General features: G+C 46.5%; 1 protein-coding gene across 1 annotated transcript in view; it reads left to right on the top strand.

Moving 5' to 3' along the window:
* RBBP8NL (RBBP8 N-terminal like) overlaps positions 1-15,796 on the top strand; it is a 48,901-nt gene extending 33,105 nt beyond the window's left edge. Inside the window, exons 10-14 of the mRNA XM_087720566.1 lie at positions 1,149-1,935; positions 3,451-3,562; positions 6,696-6,757; positions 9,616-9,742; positions 15,171-15,796. Coding sequence (XP_087576692.1) covers positions 1,149-1,935; positions 3,451-3,562; positions 6,696-6,757; positions 9,616-9,742; positions 15,171-15,298 — 1,216 coding nt within the window. The 3' untranslated portion in view covers positions 15,299-15,796. The remainder of the gene's footprint in view (positions 1-1,148; positions 1,936-3,450; positions 3,563-6,695; positions 6,758-9,615; positions 9,743-15,170) is intronic.
* Positions 15,797-18,687: the final 2,891 nt, after the last annotated feature.

Below are 18,687 nucleotides of genomic sequence, written 5' to 3'. Positions count from 1 at the left end.
GCTCCTGGAGGCTCGTGGGAAGCCTCCAGAGCCTGGGGAAGGCAAAAATGCCCCCCCCCCCGCCATGGTGCAGGAGGCCGACTAGGCCACATCTGCCATGGCTACACCCACCCAACAACCAGACAGAGAACCCGTTGCTAAAAATTTTGAAGCCCACCCCTGGTCATAAGTGTGAAAAGTGGTCATAAGTCTCTTTTTTCAGTGCCGTTGTAACATTGAACGGTCACTAAATGAACTGTTGTAAGTCGAGGGCTACCTGTATGAGTTCCTAGATCCTTTGCTTATGCCAATCTTTACCAAGTTGATTTTTATTCGTGTCAGAAGCACCTACAAATTATAGACGTATAACATTCAACATTGAGCAAATAAAGTAGGTACAAAACAGGACATTGGAATATAGCATGTGTTTAAAAAAAAGTAGAATAAATAGGATTAAAACTAGATTAAAAGCAACCTGAAAATGTTCTGTGAATTATTCTCTGATAGCCCATGGGCCCAGCCAGTAGTTTTTGGTCAAATTGTTTGAAAATTGTGTTTGATGTAGGCAAGACATCTCAACTGTAAGAGCCAGTTAAGGTACCTCCAAGTCATCCCATCACAGCTGCTGGGCCAGACGGCCTTGACTTTCTGAGAAAGGAATGTTCTTTTGACTATATATCACCCCCACTCTGTAAAATCCCCCTTCCCATTTTCCCACAGTAGAAAATGTGGTTCACCAACAAATGTGCACCCGACAAATGCGCGCCGCCGAAACCGTGACAATAAAACCGCGACTTCAAAAGCGCACCAATTAAATCGCATCGACAAATGCGCGCTGACAAAAGCGCGCCATCAGAAACAACGCGAAAACAACGCAAAAACAATGTTAACAACCCTAAGCCTAACTCCAACCCTAACCCTAACCCTAACCTAAAAACCCTAATCGCGCTTTTGTGGGTGTGGCTTTGTTGGCGCGCTTTAGTGGGCGCGCTCTCGACATTGCGGTTTTGTCGCCGCAGTTTCGTTAGGCGCACATTTGTCGGGTCACGGAAAATATGACAGGCCTGAAGTGCCCCAAGGTAAAAGATGGCTTCCAGATCTGACAGGTTGCTTACAACGATAAAACCTTGGTAGCTTGTGTCCCAAAGTGACGGCGTTGATTCTTTTAGATTTTTAAGAGCCAACAAATCAGATTGCCGAGCCTCTCCATCATCTTGTGAGAACCTGAGGCTCGCCACCAAAAAGGAACAGCTCTACCTCTTCAACCAAAGCTTAGCCCTGCACCATCTTGGCCTGCGGAATAAACCAGCCAGCAAAGAAGGTGGTGATTTCCCTCACCACCTGTTACGGGCTAAGGAAGTCGGCAGTCGAATGAAGCCGCAAGAGGAGTGGGAAGACCAAGCGGCCATCTTGGAACTTCCGGGGGCTGTCTTGTACATGAAGGACCGTCATTTGGAGAACAGGCTGCAGCTGCTGAACAGCTCGGAGAAGCTCCGGTGTTTCTTGATGCAGCAGGAAGGGAAAGGAAGAAGCGAGGAGAGTTCAGATGAGGCTTGGAGTCAGACCCTTTCCCTATCCCTGAGCGTCAGCAAAGAAGGGAAGAAGGAAAGACCCTGTCCAGAAGACTCGGTGGGTGATACACTAGAGCAGCAGTTCCAGGTCAACAGAGAAAACCCGGACCGAGGAGAGGAAGCCACATCTGTGCAGGACCATGCCACGGAAGCACCTCTGGATTTATCGGATTACGGAAGGGGGAGAGAAAGTGGCTCCAACTGGCACCATCGGTCCTCAGTGAAACACGAAAGGCGAAGTCCAGGCGGAGATGAGAATGAGGACTCCGTTGCTCAGAAAACCTCTTGGTCCAGTTGGCTTGGTAGAACCCAGAAACACCATTACGGGAACCAACAATGGGAACAATTCACGGCCGGAGCCAAGGAAAATACAGTAGTTTCTCCGGTAAGAAATATATGTTTTCTATATATCTGTCTAATTTTGGCTATTTCTGTCCCATCAATTTCCTCTGTATATTCAGCTACTGCATTTTCGGAATATAAAATGCACATTCCACACACACACACAAACACAAAAAGAGGGTGAAAATCAGGGTACGTCTTATACACTGAATATAGCATTTTTGGCCTCCTGAAACCCCACCCTTCTCAAAAATGGATGTGCCTAGGCTTTGGGAGGCCTGCGAAGTGCTCCTGGGGGCTGGGGAGGGAAAAAGCGAGCAAAAAATGGGCCGCTTTTTGTTCATTTTTGCCCCCCCCCCCAGCCCCCAGGAGCACTCTATAAGCCTCACAAAGCCTATGCATGCCTTGTTTTTTGGAAAAAACAGGCACATTGTTGCAAAAAATGGGCCATTTTTGCTTGTTTTTGACCCCCCCCCCCAGCTCCTGGGAGTACTTTGCAGGCCTCTCAAACTCTACATGCCCCGTTTTTCACAAAAAATGAGGCGTGCAGAGGGTTTGGGAAGCCTGCAGATTGTAAAAGCTTTTTTTTTTTTTTATTTACCTCTTCAAAATCTTGGTGCGTCTTATACTCTGGTGCGTCTTATACTCCGAAAAACATGGTACTTCACACATACTGGTGGTCCTTGACTTGCAATCATTCGTTTAATGAGCGTTCAAAATTAAAATGGCATTGAAAAAAATGATTTCTGACCATTTTCATACATACAACCATTGCAGTCAGAGGTGGGATTCACTTCCTGTTACTATTGGTTCACCCAGCATCAGAAATTTGAGCACGTGTCATCCGCACATGAGTGCAGCGTCACAAAACATGGCAATTCGCTTGCGCATACTGTCCGAGGATGCGTTCGATGTCAAAAAACACAGCGATATAGGACGGGATTGCACCCGGGCAGGTGGGCCACTACTGGTTTGCCAGAACTGGTCCAAATCAGCTAAATACCACCTCTGATTAAAGTATCTCCATGGTCACATGATCAAAATTGGGGTGCTTAACAATTAATGTATTTATGACTGTTGTACTGTCCTGGGGTCATGTAACCTTCTTTTGTGACCTTCCCAGCTGGGCTTCCGATAAGCAAAGCCAATGGGGAGAGCCAGAATCACATACGAACTACGTGATTCACTTAACAACTGTAGCAAAAGGTTGTAAAATGGGGCACAACTCATTTAGCGACAGAACCTTTGGCCTTAATTGTGGTCATGAGTCAAGGAATACCTGTACTTTGAGGCCCCTTATAATTGCTTACAATTATACTTGCCTATTAATAGCATGCCGAGCGACATGGCTCTGCGTGCCACTTCGGGCACGCGTGCCACAGGTTCGCCATCAGGGATATAGGGTCTCCTGCTTGAGCAGGAGTTAGACTAGCAGACCCCCAAGGTCCCTTCCAAACCTATTGTTCCATGTTCTGTCTTCTAAGGTAGTCATTAAGAATGTTTCAGGACTTCATAAGGATGTAACTTTTCTCTCTCCTAAACTCCGGGACCTCTGCAGGTGTCTTTGCTGCGAGAACCTGCCACAACCAAGACATCTTCACAGGATTCCACTGCTGACACAGAAGTCAAGATGCCTTTTCGAGTGGAAAATCAGGACCCGGAGAGGCCAGGTAAAAGAGAACCGTATTTTGCACTTTTTTCTGGGAGAAACTAGACAGCCATTTGAGTGAAATGGTGTAGGGTCTCCTGCTTGAGCAGGGGTTGCAGTAGAAGACCTCCAAGGTCCCTTCCAACTCTGTTATTCTGTAATATATACCGTATTTTTCGGAGTGTAAGACACACCTTTTTCCCTCAAAAAAAAATGGGTGAAAATCTGAGAGCATCTTATACACTGAATACAGCATTTTTTGCCTCCCGAAACCCCACTTCCTTCACCAAAAATGGCCGCGTGTAGCCTTTAGGAGGCTTCCAGAGTGCTCTTGGGGGCTGAGGAGGGCAAAAATGAGGAAAAAATGGGCCGTTTTTTGCCCAATTACCCCTCCCAACCCCCAGGAGCACTCTACAAGCCTCCTAAAGGCTATTCAGGCTCTTTTTTTTTTTTTTTTTTAATTGCTCCATTTTCACAAAAACTTTTTGTTTTAAATTTGCCTCTTCAAAACCTTGGTGCATCTTATATTCCGGCGTGTCTTATACTCCAAAAAATACAGTATATATCTGCCTTGTTTAGCAACAATAATGCTGGTTTCAACTGTGGTCATAAGTCAAGGATTACTTTCCAGATACATTAGATATCAATTATCCAAATTTGAAACAGTCTGATCAAACAACTTGTTCTAGAACAGGGATGTCAAACTCGAGGCCCGTGGGCTGCATTTAGCCCACAAGGTGCCAGCAGAGGGTTTAGCAAAACAAAGTCAAAACAAAACAAAACGAAAGGAGGAATGTTTCCCCTTTTGCATTTGAGCATCCAAGAAGGGACAGGAAAGGAGAAAGAGGAAAGACAAAGAAAAAGAAGGGAAGATGGGAAGAGAGCAAGGAAAGAACATGAAGGAAAGAGGGGAAGGAAGAAGAAATTAGAATGAAGAGGGAAGGAAAAAGAAGGGAAGGGAAGGAAGGGGGAAGGAAGGAAGGAAGGAAGGAAGGAAGGAAGGAAGGAAGGAAGGAAGGAAGGAGATTATAATAAGAGTGAAGGAGGGATCTCAAGGAAGTCCTGCCTTAGCACTTGGCCACCACAGTTGCCCCCAATATGAATGATGTTAAGCTGGCTGTGCCTGTCATGGCCACACCCTCCCTGGCCATGCCCCTCCCCAGCCCTCCGAGGTCAAACACAACCCTAATGCAATCAAATCAATCGAGTTTGACAACCATGTTCTAGAACAATAATCTCAATGCATGTTGAGGTTCTAGAAGGGTGAGATATATTACCAAGTGTTCTGACCCAGCCTTAGCAGAACCAAGAAACAGACTCCTTGTCCCCGAAAAAACCCTCTTGATTTAACTACTGTGAATTCGTGGCATTCACACACACAGAAAAGTCGAGGAAATAATCCTTCCAAGGGTTAATTGCAATAACAGACCTTATCAGTCCTTGGATAATTGCCAGGCTGAGAGCTTCCAGTCATACAGCTATAAATTAATTCCTGGCAAGAAGACTCTGAGGCAGCAAATTTTCCGAAAGAAATACGAACTGTTGTCCCCTGCAACCACCACTCTCCTTTTGCTTCTATTTATTCCCCAGCCAGGGAGGGGCCACTCAGCATCCATGTGGGCCTTTCTTCCTGAGTCGGCCCCTGTGCCTCAGTTGTTCTCCCCTCCTGACAGCTCTGCGCATACACACATCTGAAACAGGCTCCAGCTGTTCTTCTTCCCCATTTATCTCCGACTCCGAAGGCAGCTGGGTAATGCCAGACGGTTCTGGCTCCTTTCTGTTTGCAATGCAGAGCATCCGTCAGAGCCATCCCCAGATTCCAGGATGGCCTAAATTCCCCCCAACCTCCTCATCGTCCGAGTCTACCATCAGCTCCGCTGGCAGCTAGCGGGCCACGACACCAAGTCTTGAGCAAGAGACATTTCTCATGATGGACAAATCGCTAGAATATGAAACTTGAGATCCTTCATGCAATCATGTGTAGTTTCCAAAAGACCCCTTGTCCTATTCCCAGGAAATGTTTAAAGTTGCTCAACCAGAGATTTCAATTTCTCTTACAATGGAAGGCTTACATTCCAGGATTACGTGCACCATAAATCTTGTTGAACAAACAACACTTTGGAGTTTAAGTAAATGTGGAGTCTATTAGACACTTGGCCTTTTGTGCTCTGCTGAAATCTGGGGAACTTTGAGCCTTTCATCAAGAACGACTAGAAATTTTTGGCACTTGTCCAAATTTATATGGTCCTAAATGATCCCCACCCTATCAATTTTTGAGTCCAGGGTCAACATTTTGATTTGAAATAGCTCTCCAGAGTCTAGAGCTCAAGCATTGCCTTCCTCAATTCCAAAATCAACCAATGCAATAACTTATCTTCAGAAGTTATGGGTGCTCCATCGCGGAGGCTTTTAAAAAAGAGACTGGTCAACCGTCTGAAATAGTAGAGGGTCTCCTGTTTGAGCCAGGGGTTGGACTAGAAGATCTCCGAGGCTCCTTCCCACTCTATTATTCTGTTCTAAAGGGATGCCGTGGATCAGTGGCTAAGACGCTGAGTTTGTCAATCAGAAAGGCCATCAGTTCAGTAGTTCGAATCCCTAGCGCCGCATAATGGAGTGAGCTCCCGTGACTTGTCCCAGCTTCTGCCAACCTAGCAGTTTGAAAGCACATAAAAAATGCAAGTAGAAAAATAGGAAACACCTTTGGTGAGAAGGTAACAGCGTTCTGTGCGCCTTCGGCGTTTAGTCATGCCGGCCACTTGACCACGGAGACATATTCAGACAGCGCTAGTTCTTTGGCTTTAAAACAGAGATCAGCACTGCCCCCTAGAGTCGGGAACGACTAGTACATATGTGCAAGGTGAACCTTTACCTATGTTCTAAAACTGGGACATGGAGCCTTCTCCAAATAAAGCAGAAGTCAAACACACAATTGAGCAATGGACTCACAAACATTTGTGCCATATTATGAATACTATGAATTATCCCAGATCCTGGTGATTAGAAAGGCATGCATTTCTCTCTTTTCTGAGCCTTTAAGGGGGAAAAACTCTTTCCTGTCTTACGTACTTTGCTCTACTCAGAAAAAGAGAGGGGGAAATTGTGTTTCTAGACCTTATGATAGAAGCTGATTTCCTATATGCCTTTGTTTCTTTTAGGTAACGGTGATTCTGACTCCCTAAACGATGACTCTGATGAGACAGTTGTATCCGAGAGTGAGGTCCGTTTCCGTGTTTTGAAGGGGTCAAAGTAATCCTATTTTTTAACGTGACACGACAAATGCACACACGACAAAACCGTGCAGTCAAAACCGTGCCGCGAAAACCACAAGGTCAATATAGCTCCCACAACAGCGCGCCGACAAAACCGCGCCCACAAAAGCGTGATTAGGGTTAAGGTAAGGGTTAGGGTTAGGGTTAGGGTTAGGGTTAGGGTTAGGGTTAGGGTTAGGGTTAGGGTTAGGGTTAGGTTCAGGGTTAGGGTTAGGGTTAGGGTTAGGGTTAGGTTCAGGGTTAGGGTTAGGTTCAGGGTTAGGGTTAGGGTTAGGGTTAGGGTTAGGGTTAGGGTAAGGGTTAGGGTTAGGGTTAGGGTTAGGGTTAGGGTTAGGGTTAGGGTTAGGGTTAGGGTTAGGGTTAGGTTCAGGGTTAGGGTTAGGTTCAGGGTTAGGGTTAGGGTTAGGGTTAGGGTTAGGGTTAGGGTTAGGGTTAGGTTCAGGGTTAGGGTTAGGTTCAGGGTTAGGGTTAAGGTTAGGGTTAGGTTCAGGGTTAGGTTTAGGGTTAGAGTTAGGTTCAGGGTTAGGGTTAGGGTTAGGGTTAGGGTTAGGGTTAGGTTCAGGGTTAGGTTTAGGTTAAGGGTTAGGGTTAGGGTTATTACGTTGTTTTGGCGTTGTTTGTTGAAGGTGCGCTTTTGTCAGCGCGCTGTTGTCGGTGCGCTGTTGTGGGTGTTATATTGACCTCGTGGTTTTCTCGCCGCGCTTTTGTCGGCGCGCTTTTGCCGTGCGCACATTTGTCGGTGAACCATTTTTTAATGATGGGGTATGAAATCATCGAACGAGATTGGGAAATTGGCTCTCCTGGATTTTACAATTCCAAACGACCTTTCCTACTGGCATTGTGGGGGGGCTGAGAAGAGGACAGGTGGTCCTCGACTTACAATCATTCACTTAGTGACCCCTTGAAGTACAAGAGCACTCCCAAAGGTGCTTTTTCAAGAGGCAACTGGACTTCCTGGTTTTTCTTTGAAGTCATTTACATCCTTTTAGAGAGTCATTAAGGCCACTTGGACACAGATAAACCTCCAGGTGGCCTCAATGACTCTCTAAAAAGGATGCAAATGACTTGATGTCTGTAAGGAGTATAAATCCTTCCATTCCCCACCATCCAGTCAGAGCTGAAGAAGCTTCTTGGATGAGAAGCGAAACGTCTTCAAAGAAAAAACCAGAAAGTCCAGTTGCCTCTTGAAAAATCACCTTTGAGACAACCATGACCTGGATGACTGAGAATCCCCATAGACATTTGCAATAGGACTATAAAAAGTAATTTATGTTTGTGTTTCACACCCACGACCACTGCAGAATCCCCACGGTCATGTCATCAAAATTCAGATGCTTGGCAACTGGCATGTACTTATGACGGTTGCATTGCCCCAGAGTCCTGTGATCCCCTTTTGCGGCCTTCTGACAAGCAAAGTCAATGGGGAAGCCAGATTCACTTAACAACCGTGTTACTAACTTAATATCTCCAGTGTTTTCACTCAATAGCTGTGGCAAGAAAGGTCGTAAAGTGGGGCAAAAGTCATTTAACGAACGTGTTAATTAGCAATGGACGTTTTGGTTGTAAGTCAAGGGCTACCAGTTTTGTAGTTCCGGATCTTCTAGAGATCTTCTGCTCCCTCACAATGGGTCTGAGAATTTTGTAATTGCTACCCGTTTCATTACGTTTATTATTTAAGCCAGGTGGTTCTGACTGAGGCTTCCCAAGAGCATGAAGCAAACTCCTGGTCCCAACAAAAACCCCTTTTATTAATTGACTGTGAATTCTGCTCATTCACATCCAGCAAAGTCTTTCAAGGGAGGATTTACAGTCACAGACCTTATCTGGCTTGGAGAGCTGCCAGGCCGATATCTGCAAAATTTGGCAAGGAATCTCGGAGAGTCACGAACCAATTAAGCGAACTAATTGTCTCCTGCAAACTCCACTTCCCTTTCACTCCTCTTTTATTTCCTCTGGAAGGGGCCATTCATCATCTGGCCTTACTCCCAAGTCGACCCCTGTTCTTTAGCTGTTCCCACACTGGGAACAGTCTCCAGCTGTTTGTCTGCCTCACTGATGTCCAACTCCGAAGGCAGCTGATAACTGTCAGACGGCTCTGGCCCGCTCTCTGCCTCCGACACAGAGCCTTCATCAGAGCCTTCCCCAGACTCCAGGGCTGGGCCGTGTTCCTCCCCAACCTCCTCACTGTCCGAATTTGTTGCCTGCTCTGCTGGCGGGCCATAACACCAGGGATCTCCAAATTTGGCAAATTTTGTGGGCTTCAACTCATGTTGGCTGGGGACTTCTGGGAATTGAAGTCCACAAGTCTTCACTAAGTGGCCCCATATTTAAACTACAGTAAGAACCGCTTGTCTTATGGTTGCATCTAAAAAGCATATCCGAGGAGCCGAGGTGGCGCAGTGGTTAGAGTGCAGTATTGCAGGCTACTTCAGCTGACTGTTAGTTCTGCAGTTCGGCTGTTCAAATCTCACCGGCTCAGGGTTGACTCAGCCTTCCATCCTTCGGAGGTGGGTAAAATGAGGACCCGGATTGTTGTTGGGGGCAATATGCTGACTCTGTAAACCGCTTAGAGAGGGCTGAAAGCCCTATGAAGCGGTATATAAGTCTAACTGCTATTGCTATTGCTATTGCTATATCTACTTATGGTCATGGGAATATAACCAGGCCTGTCTTGGCCAGTTTACAGTGTGAAAAGTTGAGCAGTATTTTCAGTGTAAATGGAAAAGAGGACAGGTCTCCTAAATTACGTGACATTTTTCTTCATGCCTCTTAAACCTGTCTGGATCAATTTCTTTCGTTTATATAGATGGTTGATGCTCATGAAGAGAAAGCTTTCCCAGGAGGTTCGATAAAAGAAGACTACTGCAATGTAACTAAGAAAATTCAGAATTTGCAGAAGAAACGGAAAAGGGGACACGATTCGTCAATAAAAGGTTTGAAATGCTTCCTTTCCAACTCGTTCAGATTTTGCACCCCAAAATGTCATACATTAGCAATAGCAATAGCAGTTAGACTTATATACCGCTTCATAGGGCTTTCAGCCCTCTCTAAGCGGTTTACAGAGTCAGCATATTGCCCCCAACAATCCGGGTCCTCATTTTACCCACCTCGGAAGGATGGAAGGCTGAGTCAACCCTGAGCCGGTGAGATTTGAACAGCCGAACTGCAAAACTGCAGTCAGCTGAAGTAGCCTGCAGTGCTGCATTTAACCACTGCGCCACCTCAGCTCCTCACATTGCCCTGGTTTGCACATAAGAGAATCCATAATTATAATGAAGAATTAAGGTGCTGGCTTAGGAAATAGAGGGTGAATTTTAGTCCTGCCTTAGACATGAAAACTGACTGGGTGACATTTGGCCAATCAGAGGAGACTGGGAATTCTAGTCCCGCCTCAGGCATGAAAGCTGGCTGGATGACTTTGGGCCAATCACAAGTTGACTGGGAATTCTAGTCCCGCCTTAGGCATGAAACCCAGCTGAGTGACTTTGGGCCAATCACCAGCAGATTAAGAATTCTAGTCCTGCTTTAGGCATGAAAACCAGCTGGGTGACATTGGGCCAATCACCAGAAGACTGGGAATTTTAGTCCCGCCTTAGGCATGAAAACTGACTGGGTGACATTTGGCCAATCAGAGGAGTCTGGGAATTCTAGTCCCGCCTCAGGCATGAAAGCTGGCTGGGTGACTCTGGGCCAATCACAAGTTGACTGGGAATTCTAGTCCCGCCTTAGGCATGAAAACCAGCTGAGTGAGTTTGGGCCAATCACCAGCAGATTAAGAATTCTAGTCCTGCTTTAGGCATGAAAACCAGCTGGGTGACATTGGGCCAATCACCAGCAGACTGGGAATTTTAGTCCCGCCTTAGGCATGAAAACTGACTGGGTGACATTTGGCCAATCAGAGGAGACTGGAAATTCTAGTCCCGCCTCAGGCATGAAAGCTGGCTGGGTGACTTTGGGCCAATCACAAGTTGACTGGGAATTCTAGTCCCGCCTTAGGCATGAAAACCAGCTGAGTGACTTTGGGCCAATCACCAACAGATTAAGAACTCTAGTCCTGCTTTAGGCATGAAAACCAGCTGGGTGACATTGGGCCAATCACCAGCAGACTGGGAATTTTAGCCCCGCCTTAGGCATGAAAACTGGCTGGGTGACTTTGGGCCAATCAGAGGAGACTGGGAATTCTAGTCCCACTTTTGGCATGAAAGAAATGTCTTAAGTCAAGGACTACCCGTACAGGTTTCCATGCCTTTATGTTTAGTTCCTGTGAGACTCTTTTTTAACTGTGTCCTCTGGATTCTGAGAAATTACTGATAGTTTTGGTTCAAGAAGAAAACCGCTGTTGCAGTCTGTTGTTCCTTCCATCCTGGATCCCATGCTGCATAAATATTTAACCAAGCTATGGCAAATCTAGGCAGCATACTAAGAAGCAGCGATATCACCCTGCCAACAAATGTGCTTATAGTCAAGGCTATGGTTTTACCAATTGCAATGGATGGCTGTGAAAGTTGGACCATAAGGAAGGCTGAGCGCCAAAGAATGGAGGCTTTTGAACTATAGTGCCGAAGAAGACTCCTGCGAGTCCCGTGGACTGCAAGGTGATCAAACCGGTCAGTCTTAGAGGAGATCAACTCTGACTGCTCTTTAGATCCTGAAGATGAAACTCAAAGACTTTGGCCACCTAATGAGAAGGAAGGACTCACTGGAGAAGAGCCTAAGGCTGGGAAAGATTGAGGGCAAAAGAAGAAGGGGAAGGCAGAGAATGAGGTGGCTGGATGGAGTCACCAAAGCAGTTGGCATGAGCTTAAATAGACTCCAGAGGATGGTAGAGGACAGGAAGGCCTGGTGGAACATTGTCCATGGTGTCGCAATGGGTCGGACACGACTTTACTACTAACAACAACAATACAATTGTCCTGCGATAAAATGCGGTTAAGAGGTTCTAATGTTTTAGCAGGGTGGGATTTTCTCTAAATGGGGATCCAACCCCAGTTGGGAGAAAGAAAGAGAGAGAAAGAGGAAAAACTTCAGCTTCAGTAAGTGTGGTATGTACACAGTCCAGCTTGTTTGTTTAGCCTTTTCTAAGGAACCTTGATTGACAAAACGCACCCAGGTTCCCTGAAAGAATTATTGACTTTGCAAAAAAAAAAAAGTATTTTCGCACAAATGGTGTTTATTTTTCAAACGAGGGCCTACAGAAGTGACAATGGACCATGTTGTACAGGTATTTCCTACAGGTGTGACCTGAGCAGGACATTGATAAGGCTGGCCACAAAACCCCTCTGGCCTGCTAACAATTTCAACACTTCGCGTCCCAAACGCTTCCCTTTCCTCTGTTTGCCCAGTTGAAAAAAATAGAAAAGAGCAGAGCTGACCCACTAATAGAGAGATATGGTGGTCGGCAGGGTTTAAAAACGGGGCATGTTTGACAAGCTGCCACCGTGCCTTTCCGACAAGCTCTGATGTATCTAGATGGAAAATATTGATAGTTCTTTTTTCTTGTTTAGCCCTGGCAAAGCATGGGGCGTGAAAATTTTAAACAGGCAGCAGAGGAGAAGAAGAAAGTGGAGCAAGTGGAAGATACGATGGCGAACCTTTTGTGGCTCGCGTGCCAAAAGCGGGGAGAGTGCAAGGGGGTCATACGCGGGCATGCCACGCCTATAATGCAAGGCGCATGACTCCAGCGCGCATGCGTGCACGACCAGTGCTCCACCCCATTTGGGGGGTGTTTTTTTCACCCTCACCAGCTCCAGAGGCTTTATAGGAGCCTGGGGAGGGCAAAAACAGCCTCCCCCACCCCTCCCCACCCCCATAGGCCCTCCGGAGGCTTCAGGAGCTTCCCTGAAGCCTCCAGAGTGCGAAAAACCAGCCCTACGGGCAAACTGGACATTCAGGAACGTACTTCCGGTTTGCTTGTAGGGCCGTTTTTTCCTTGAAGCATCCGGTGGGCGAAAAATGGTCTCCTGAAGGCTCCGGATGGCTAAAACCGGCCTTATGAGCAAACCAGAAGTACGTTCCTAAATTTCCGGTTTGCCTGTAGTGCCGGTTTTTCCTTGAAGCATCCGGTGGGCGAAAAATGGCCTCAAAAGAAGGCCGGTCAGCTGGCCAGCACACGCATGTACACTGGCCAGCTGACAGGGCAACGCCTCGCGTGCCCTGACAAATAGCTCCACGTGCCACTTGTGCCATAGGTTCGCCATCACAGGGATAAACTAACGTTAAAAATAAAATACAAAGGAGAGACGGAACATTATGACACATGGAACAGATTCTATCTATGGTTAGAAGCATGAGATTTAGGCCTGGGCAGTGATGGCAAACCTTTTCGGCACAGAATGCACAAACCGGAACTCGTATGCATGTGTGTGTGGGTGTGGGTGTGTGTGTGTGTGTGTGCGCGCGCGTGCGCACGCCAAATACCTGAAGACCAGCTGGCCATTGCAGGCATGCCTGTTTTTGGGCTGTTTTTGAGGCCATTTCTGGATATTTTTCGGTCCGTTTTCAGGCTGTTTTCCTGGCCCGAGTAATGGCCAGAAAATGGCCTGGAAACCAGTCTGTTTTTGGGGCATTTTTGGAGCTGTTTTTTGAGCATTTTCTGGCACTCCAGCACCCGCGAAGACCAGCCAAGTAACCAGAAGAGCAGATGGCGACGGCGCGCGTACCCACAGAGGGGGCTCTGCATGCCACCTCTGGCCTGTGTGCCATAGATTTGCCTTCATGGGGTAGGGGGACCTGGAATGATATGCTACATATGCCTCGTGGCATTAGAATGAATATGATGCTCAAAAATAATTGTACAACACTGTTTAAGTAGTATATATGTTATCTGGTTTTCATGGCAAGTGAAATGCTAGGAATTGCACTGCGTTCAATATACTTATAGGTAAATAATAAAAATATATTTTAAAAAAGAAAGAAAGTGGAGCAAGCCATCTGACCTGCTGAACATATAGAAGAGAATACTGGCTGCTCAGGGCTGAACTGTGGGGTCATTGGTGTTCTCGGAGCTTGGGTGTTTTCTTCCAGATGTTTCATTACCCAACTAGGTAACTTCATCAGTGATAGAAAGGAGTGGGGTTTTGCTCTAAGTTAATTCTAGGCCGACTAGATGAAAAAAGTAAATAATAACCCAAACAAGGAACTTGGCAGACAAGCGAGCTATCAGTAAATAATAGCCTAATCAAACAAAAAACAAAAAACACCAAGAACTCCCAATAATGTGTTGGAAGAAATGTCCTTCTGGGTTCGGCTCCAAGTGGGGGAAAAGACACTGGAGACATGGAGGCTGCTTGGAAAGGTGGTTTAATGGTGGACAGGACCACATGGCTTGAGCCCTGAACAGAAAAGGGGATCACATGCAGCATGCTTCAATGTTGGTGGAGAAGAAGAGAAGGACTGAAGGAGGGGATTGCTAGGCTTTTTATACCCTGTTTAGTCCCACCTCTCTGTTTCCTGTTCCTGTGTAAGAAATGTATTCTGATTGGTTGTCAGATTCCCATGGGGCCATGCAGGAGCTACTCTCTAGGCTGTGTTTTGAATTCTCAGATGCCTTGTGGTCAGTTGAGTAAAGTTCCAACATTATCATGCCTTTACTCCCATCCCCCCTGGGGCTGAAATGGAGAAGTCTTTATTATGTAAAGTGGACTAGCTTGGCCTTCTTAATGGCCCATTGACAAAGTGGGGATGGGCAGGAAGTTACAGGCAACTACTCTGTCTTTTAAAACATGTTTCTTTCTCCTCGCATCCAGAGAAATATTCCGCCTTTTCAATATTTCCTAGGATATTTCATTTTTCTGGGAGAGGGCTGGATGATAACTTCCCACAAACGTTTGATAGGGCAAATCACTGTATATAAACATAGCAAACTCCTCTCCCTTCTAGCACTGATGAGGTTACCTAGTTGGGTAATGAAACATCTGCAAGGAAACAACCAACCTCCAGGAACACCAATGACTTCTGGCTGACTCAGCCTTCCACCCTTCCAAAGTGGGTAAAATGTGGACCCAAATTGTGGGGGGGCAAAAGGCTGACTCTGTCAACCGCTAAGAGAGAGCTGTAAAAAGCACTATGAAGCGGTATATAAGTCCAAGTGCTATTGCTATGACTGGATTTCTGATCCCAATTATGGCCCTTAAGTAGAGGATTATGTAGATCAGTGTTTCTCAACCTTGGCAACTTGAAGATGTCCGGACTTCCACTCCTAGAATTCCCCAGCCAGCGAATGCTGGCTGGGGAATTCTGGGAGTGGAAGTCCAGACATCTTCAAGTTGCCAAGGTTGAGAAACACTGATGTAGATAAGTAATTTCCCAGAATGCACTCTGTCTAATGCTCCATTCATTCTGTTTTTTTCTTCTTCTTCACAGCCTACAAGAAATCAGCTCCAGGAGGAGAGAGTGATACAGCCCCCCACATCCTGCCCGGCCCAAAAGACACGAAGGAAATGCCCAACCACAGCCCTCCTTTCAGACACGAGGAACACGTGGAGACATAAGCTTAAAAACCTTCTCACTTGGACCTGCTTGGCAGCCTAAGTTACAGTTAAACTTTCCTGGCTTTGATCAGGAAACCTGCAACAGAACAGACCCAAAAAACAATTTAGTTGCTAAGGTTAAACGGCCTTCCACGTTACACAGATTTACAGATGCAATTGTCAGGTATAGCAACTGGAATTGTGAGAAGTAGGACATCACAGATAGACCAGGCACGTAGAAAAAAAATTAAGAATCACTTCTCTGATTATACTGGTAATAAGAATCCAGGTAGTCTTCGACTTACAACCAGAGTTGAGCCCAAACATTTTTTTTTATTGCTGACCTTTGTTAAGTGGGTTTTGCCCCCTTTCACAGCCTTTCTTGCCACAGTTGTTGAAGGGAATCACTGCAGTTGTTAAGTTGGCAATAAGTTTGATAAGTGAGTCTGGTTTCCCAAGTGACGTCGGTTGTCAGAAGGTCACAAAAATAGTTAGACTTATATACTGCTTCATAGGGCTTAGAGCTGGGCTGGATGAGGGCTTTCAGCCCTCTCTAAGCAGTTTACAGAGTCAGCATATCGCCCCCAACAACAATCTGGGTCCTCATTTTACCCACCTCGGAAGGATGGAAGGCTGAGTCAACCCTGAGCCGGTGAGATTTGAACAGCCGAACTGCTGAACGGCAGTCAGCTGAAGTAGCCTGCAGTGCTGAATTTAACCACTGCGCCACCTCGGCTCTCCCAAAAAGGTTCAGATACACTATATTGCCAAAAGTATTCTCTCCCCTGCCTTTACTCGCCTATGAACTTACTGTAAGTGACGTCCCATTCCTAATCCATAGGGTTCAATATGACGTCGGTCCACCCTTTGCAGCTATAACAGCTTCAATTTTTCTGGGAAGGCCGTCCACAAAGTTCAGGAGTGTGTTTATGGGCATTTTTGACCATTCTTCCAGAAGCGCATTTGTGAGGTCACACACTGATGTTGGACGGGTTTACGTGGCCTACCACTGCGTGGCTGAGTTGCTGTCGTTCCCAAACCCTTCCACGTTCGTATAATACAGTTGACAGTTGACTGTGGAATATTTAGGAGGGAGGAAATTTCACGACTGGATTTGTTGCACAAGTGGCATCCTAGCACAGTTCCACGCTGGGATTCTCTGAGCTCCTGAGAGCCACCCTTCTTTCACAAATGTTTGTAAAAACAGCCTGCGTGCCTAGGGACTTGATTTTATACACATGTGGCCATGGAAGTGATTGGAACACCTGGTTCTGATTATTGGGATGGGTGAGCGAATACTTTTGGCAATATAGTGTAACTCCGCCTGGGCACTGAAACCATCATAAATATGAGTCAGTTGCCAAGCATGTTGATCAGGTAACCATGAGGATGCATCAATGGTCATAAGTGTGAAAAGCGGTCATAAATCACTCTTTTCAGTGCTGTTGTATAAGAGAAAGAACAGCAGAGTTGGAAGGGACTTGGAGGTCTTCTAGTCCAACCCCCTGCTCAAGCAGGAATCCCTATACCCGTGAGAGCGAACCTATGGCAAGCGTGCCAGTGGTGGCACACAGTGCCCTCTCTGTGGGCACGCAAGCCGTCACCCTAGTTCAGCTCCACCGCGCACCTCCCGCTAGCCAGATGGTCTTTGGGTCTCTGCTGCGCATGGTTGGGGGGCAGAGCACATGCGGGAGATGCGCATGCGTGCATGGAGGTGGGGGTCCCGCGTGCATGTGTGGGGTGTGTGGGAGTCACACACCCCTGCAGCCCGTTTTTGGTCCCAGGAGGCTGCAGGGAGCCCTGCTAGGCCCAAAATGGGGCATGGGGATGGTCATGCACACATGCGCAGGGGGAGCGCATGGGGTCACATGCACAAGGGGGAGGGGGCGCAGGCAGGTGTCACACGCACATGCGTGCGCTTTCAGCACACAACGACAAAAAGGTTAGCCCAGAAGAGCCGAGGTGGCGCAGTGGTTAAATGCAGCACTGCAGCTGACTGCAGTTCTGCAGTTCAGCTGTTCAAATCTCACCGGCTCAGGGTTAACTCAGCCTCCCATCCTTCCGAAGTGGGTAAAATGAGGACCCGGATTGTTGTTGGGGGCAATATGCTGACTCTGTAAACCGCTTAGAGAGGGCTGAAAGCCCTATGAAGCGGTATATAAGTCTAACTGCTATTCCTATTGCTATCAGTGCCCTATACCATTTCAGACAAATAATTGTCCAATCTTTTCCTAAAACCTCTAACTCCGAACCGTCACTAAATGAATTGTTGCTAGTCAAGAACTACCTGTATAATCTTGCTGATCTAGTATACTTTCTTCACAGGGAGCACGGCAGTAAAGACATTGTACATGAAGAGAAAAAGGAATTAGTTTGATGCGTTTAGCACCCTCTTGCCAAAACTACCTAAAACCTGCCAAGTGTGTGTTTACCCGTGATTAAATTTCTGCATAATCTGAAGCGTCACATCATTGTTGTTTTGCAAAAATAATTTGCTGGAATTCTATGCCCAGGAAAAAAGGCTAAGTGTACTTGTGATAGCCATTTCATGTAGGAACTAACATGAAATGCCGGGGTTAATTTTGACAAGCAGTGAAAGCATTTATTAGGACCCTCAATCTGAATCAGAGATGGGTTGCAAATACTTTTATTACAAGTTTGGGTTCGCTCGCACAACGCTCACACTTGTGCACAACGCTTCTACCAGTGGTGGGTTTCAAAAATTGTTCGAACCTACTCTGTGGGTGTGGCCTCCTTTGTGGGAGTGGCTTGCCGTCCATGTGACCGGATATGAAGATGCCGACGACACTTGTCAGAACCACCTTAAATTACCTCACACACAGCACTGGCCTGCATAAAAATATGATGTAAACTTATTTTTTAAAAGGCAACTTTGGTTTGCGTTAAAACAACTTCAACACACGCAATGTTCTGCTTGCACCACAAACACAGTAGTCATCCTTACCTTTCACAGAGGCACTGAGTTTTATAAATATGAGCATGATAGTGTAGAATAATCATATCCAAGGACCAGTGGTGGGTTTCAAAAATTTTTGGAACCTCTTCTGTAGGTGTGGCCTGTTTTCCGGATCCACTGGTGGAACCTCTTCTAACCGGTTCGGTAGATTTGACGAACCGGTTCTACCGAATAGGTGCGAACTGGTAGGAACCCACCTCTGGCTTCTACGCATGCGCAGAAGAGTCCGTGGGGGTAGGCGGGGCCTCCCGCTGCTACTGCTGGTTCGGCCGAACCAGGAGCAACCCACCACTGATCTGAATACTATGTTCTTCAGCTATGTTGGCTCAGGAATCCTGGGAATTGAAGTCCATCGGTCATAAAAGGACCATCCTTGCTCACCTTGGGCTAAAACGTGGGTGTCAAACACGTGGCATCACATTGCAGTCATATG

The sequence above is a fragment of the Thamnophis sirtalis genome, unplaced genomic scaffold (genome assembly GCF_051295495.1).
Source record: "Thamnophis sirtalis isolate CommonGarterSnake01/CBP01778 unplaced genomic scaffold, rThaSir2_p1.2 scaffold_7, whole genome shotgun sequence".
Classification (NCBI taxonomy): domain Eukaryota; kingdom Metazoa; phylum Chordata; class Lepidosauria; order Squamata; family Natricidae; genus Thamnophis; species Thamnophis sirtalis.
Note: the sequence above shows the minus strand (reverse complement) of the source record. Positions and strands in the feature narration are given on the sequence as shown.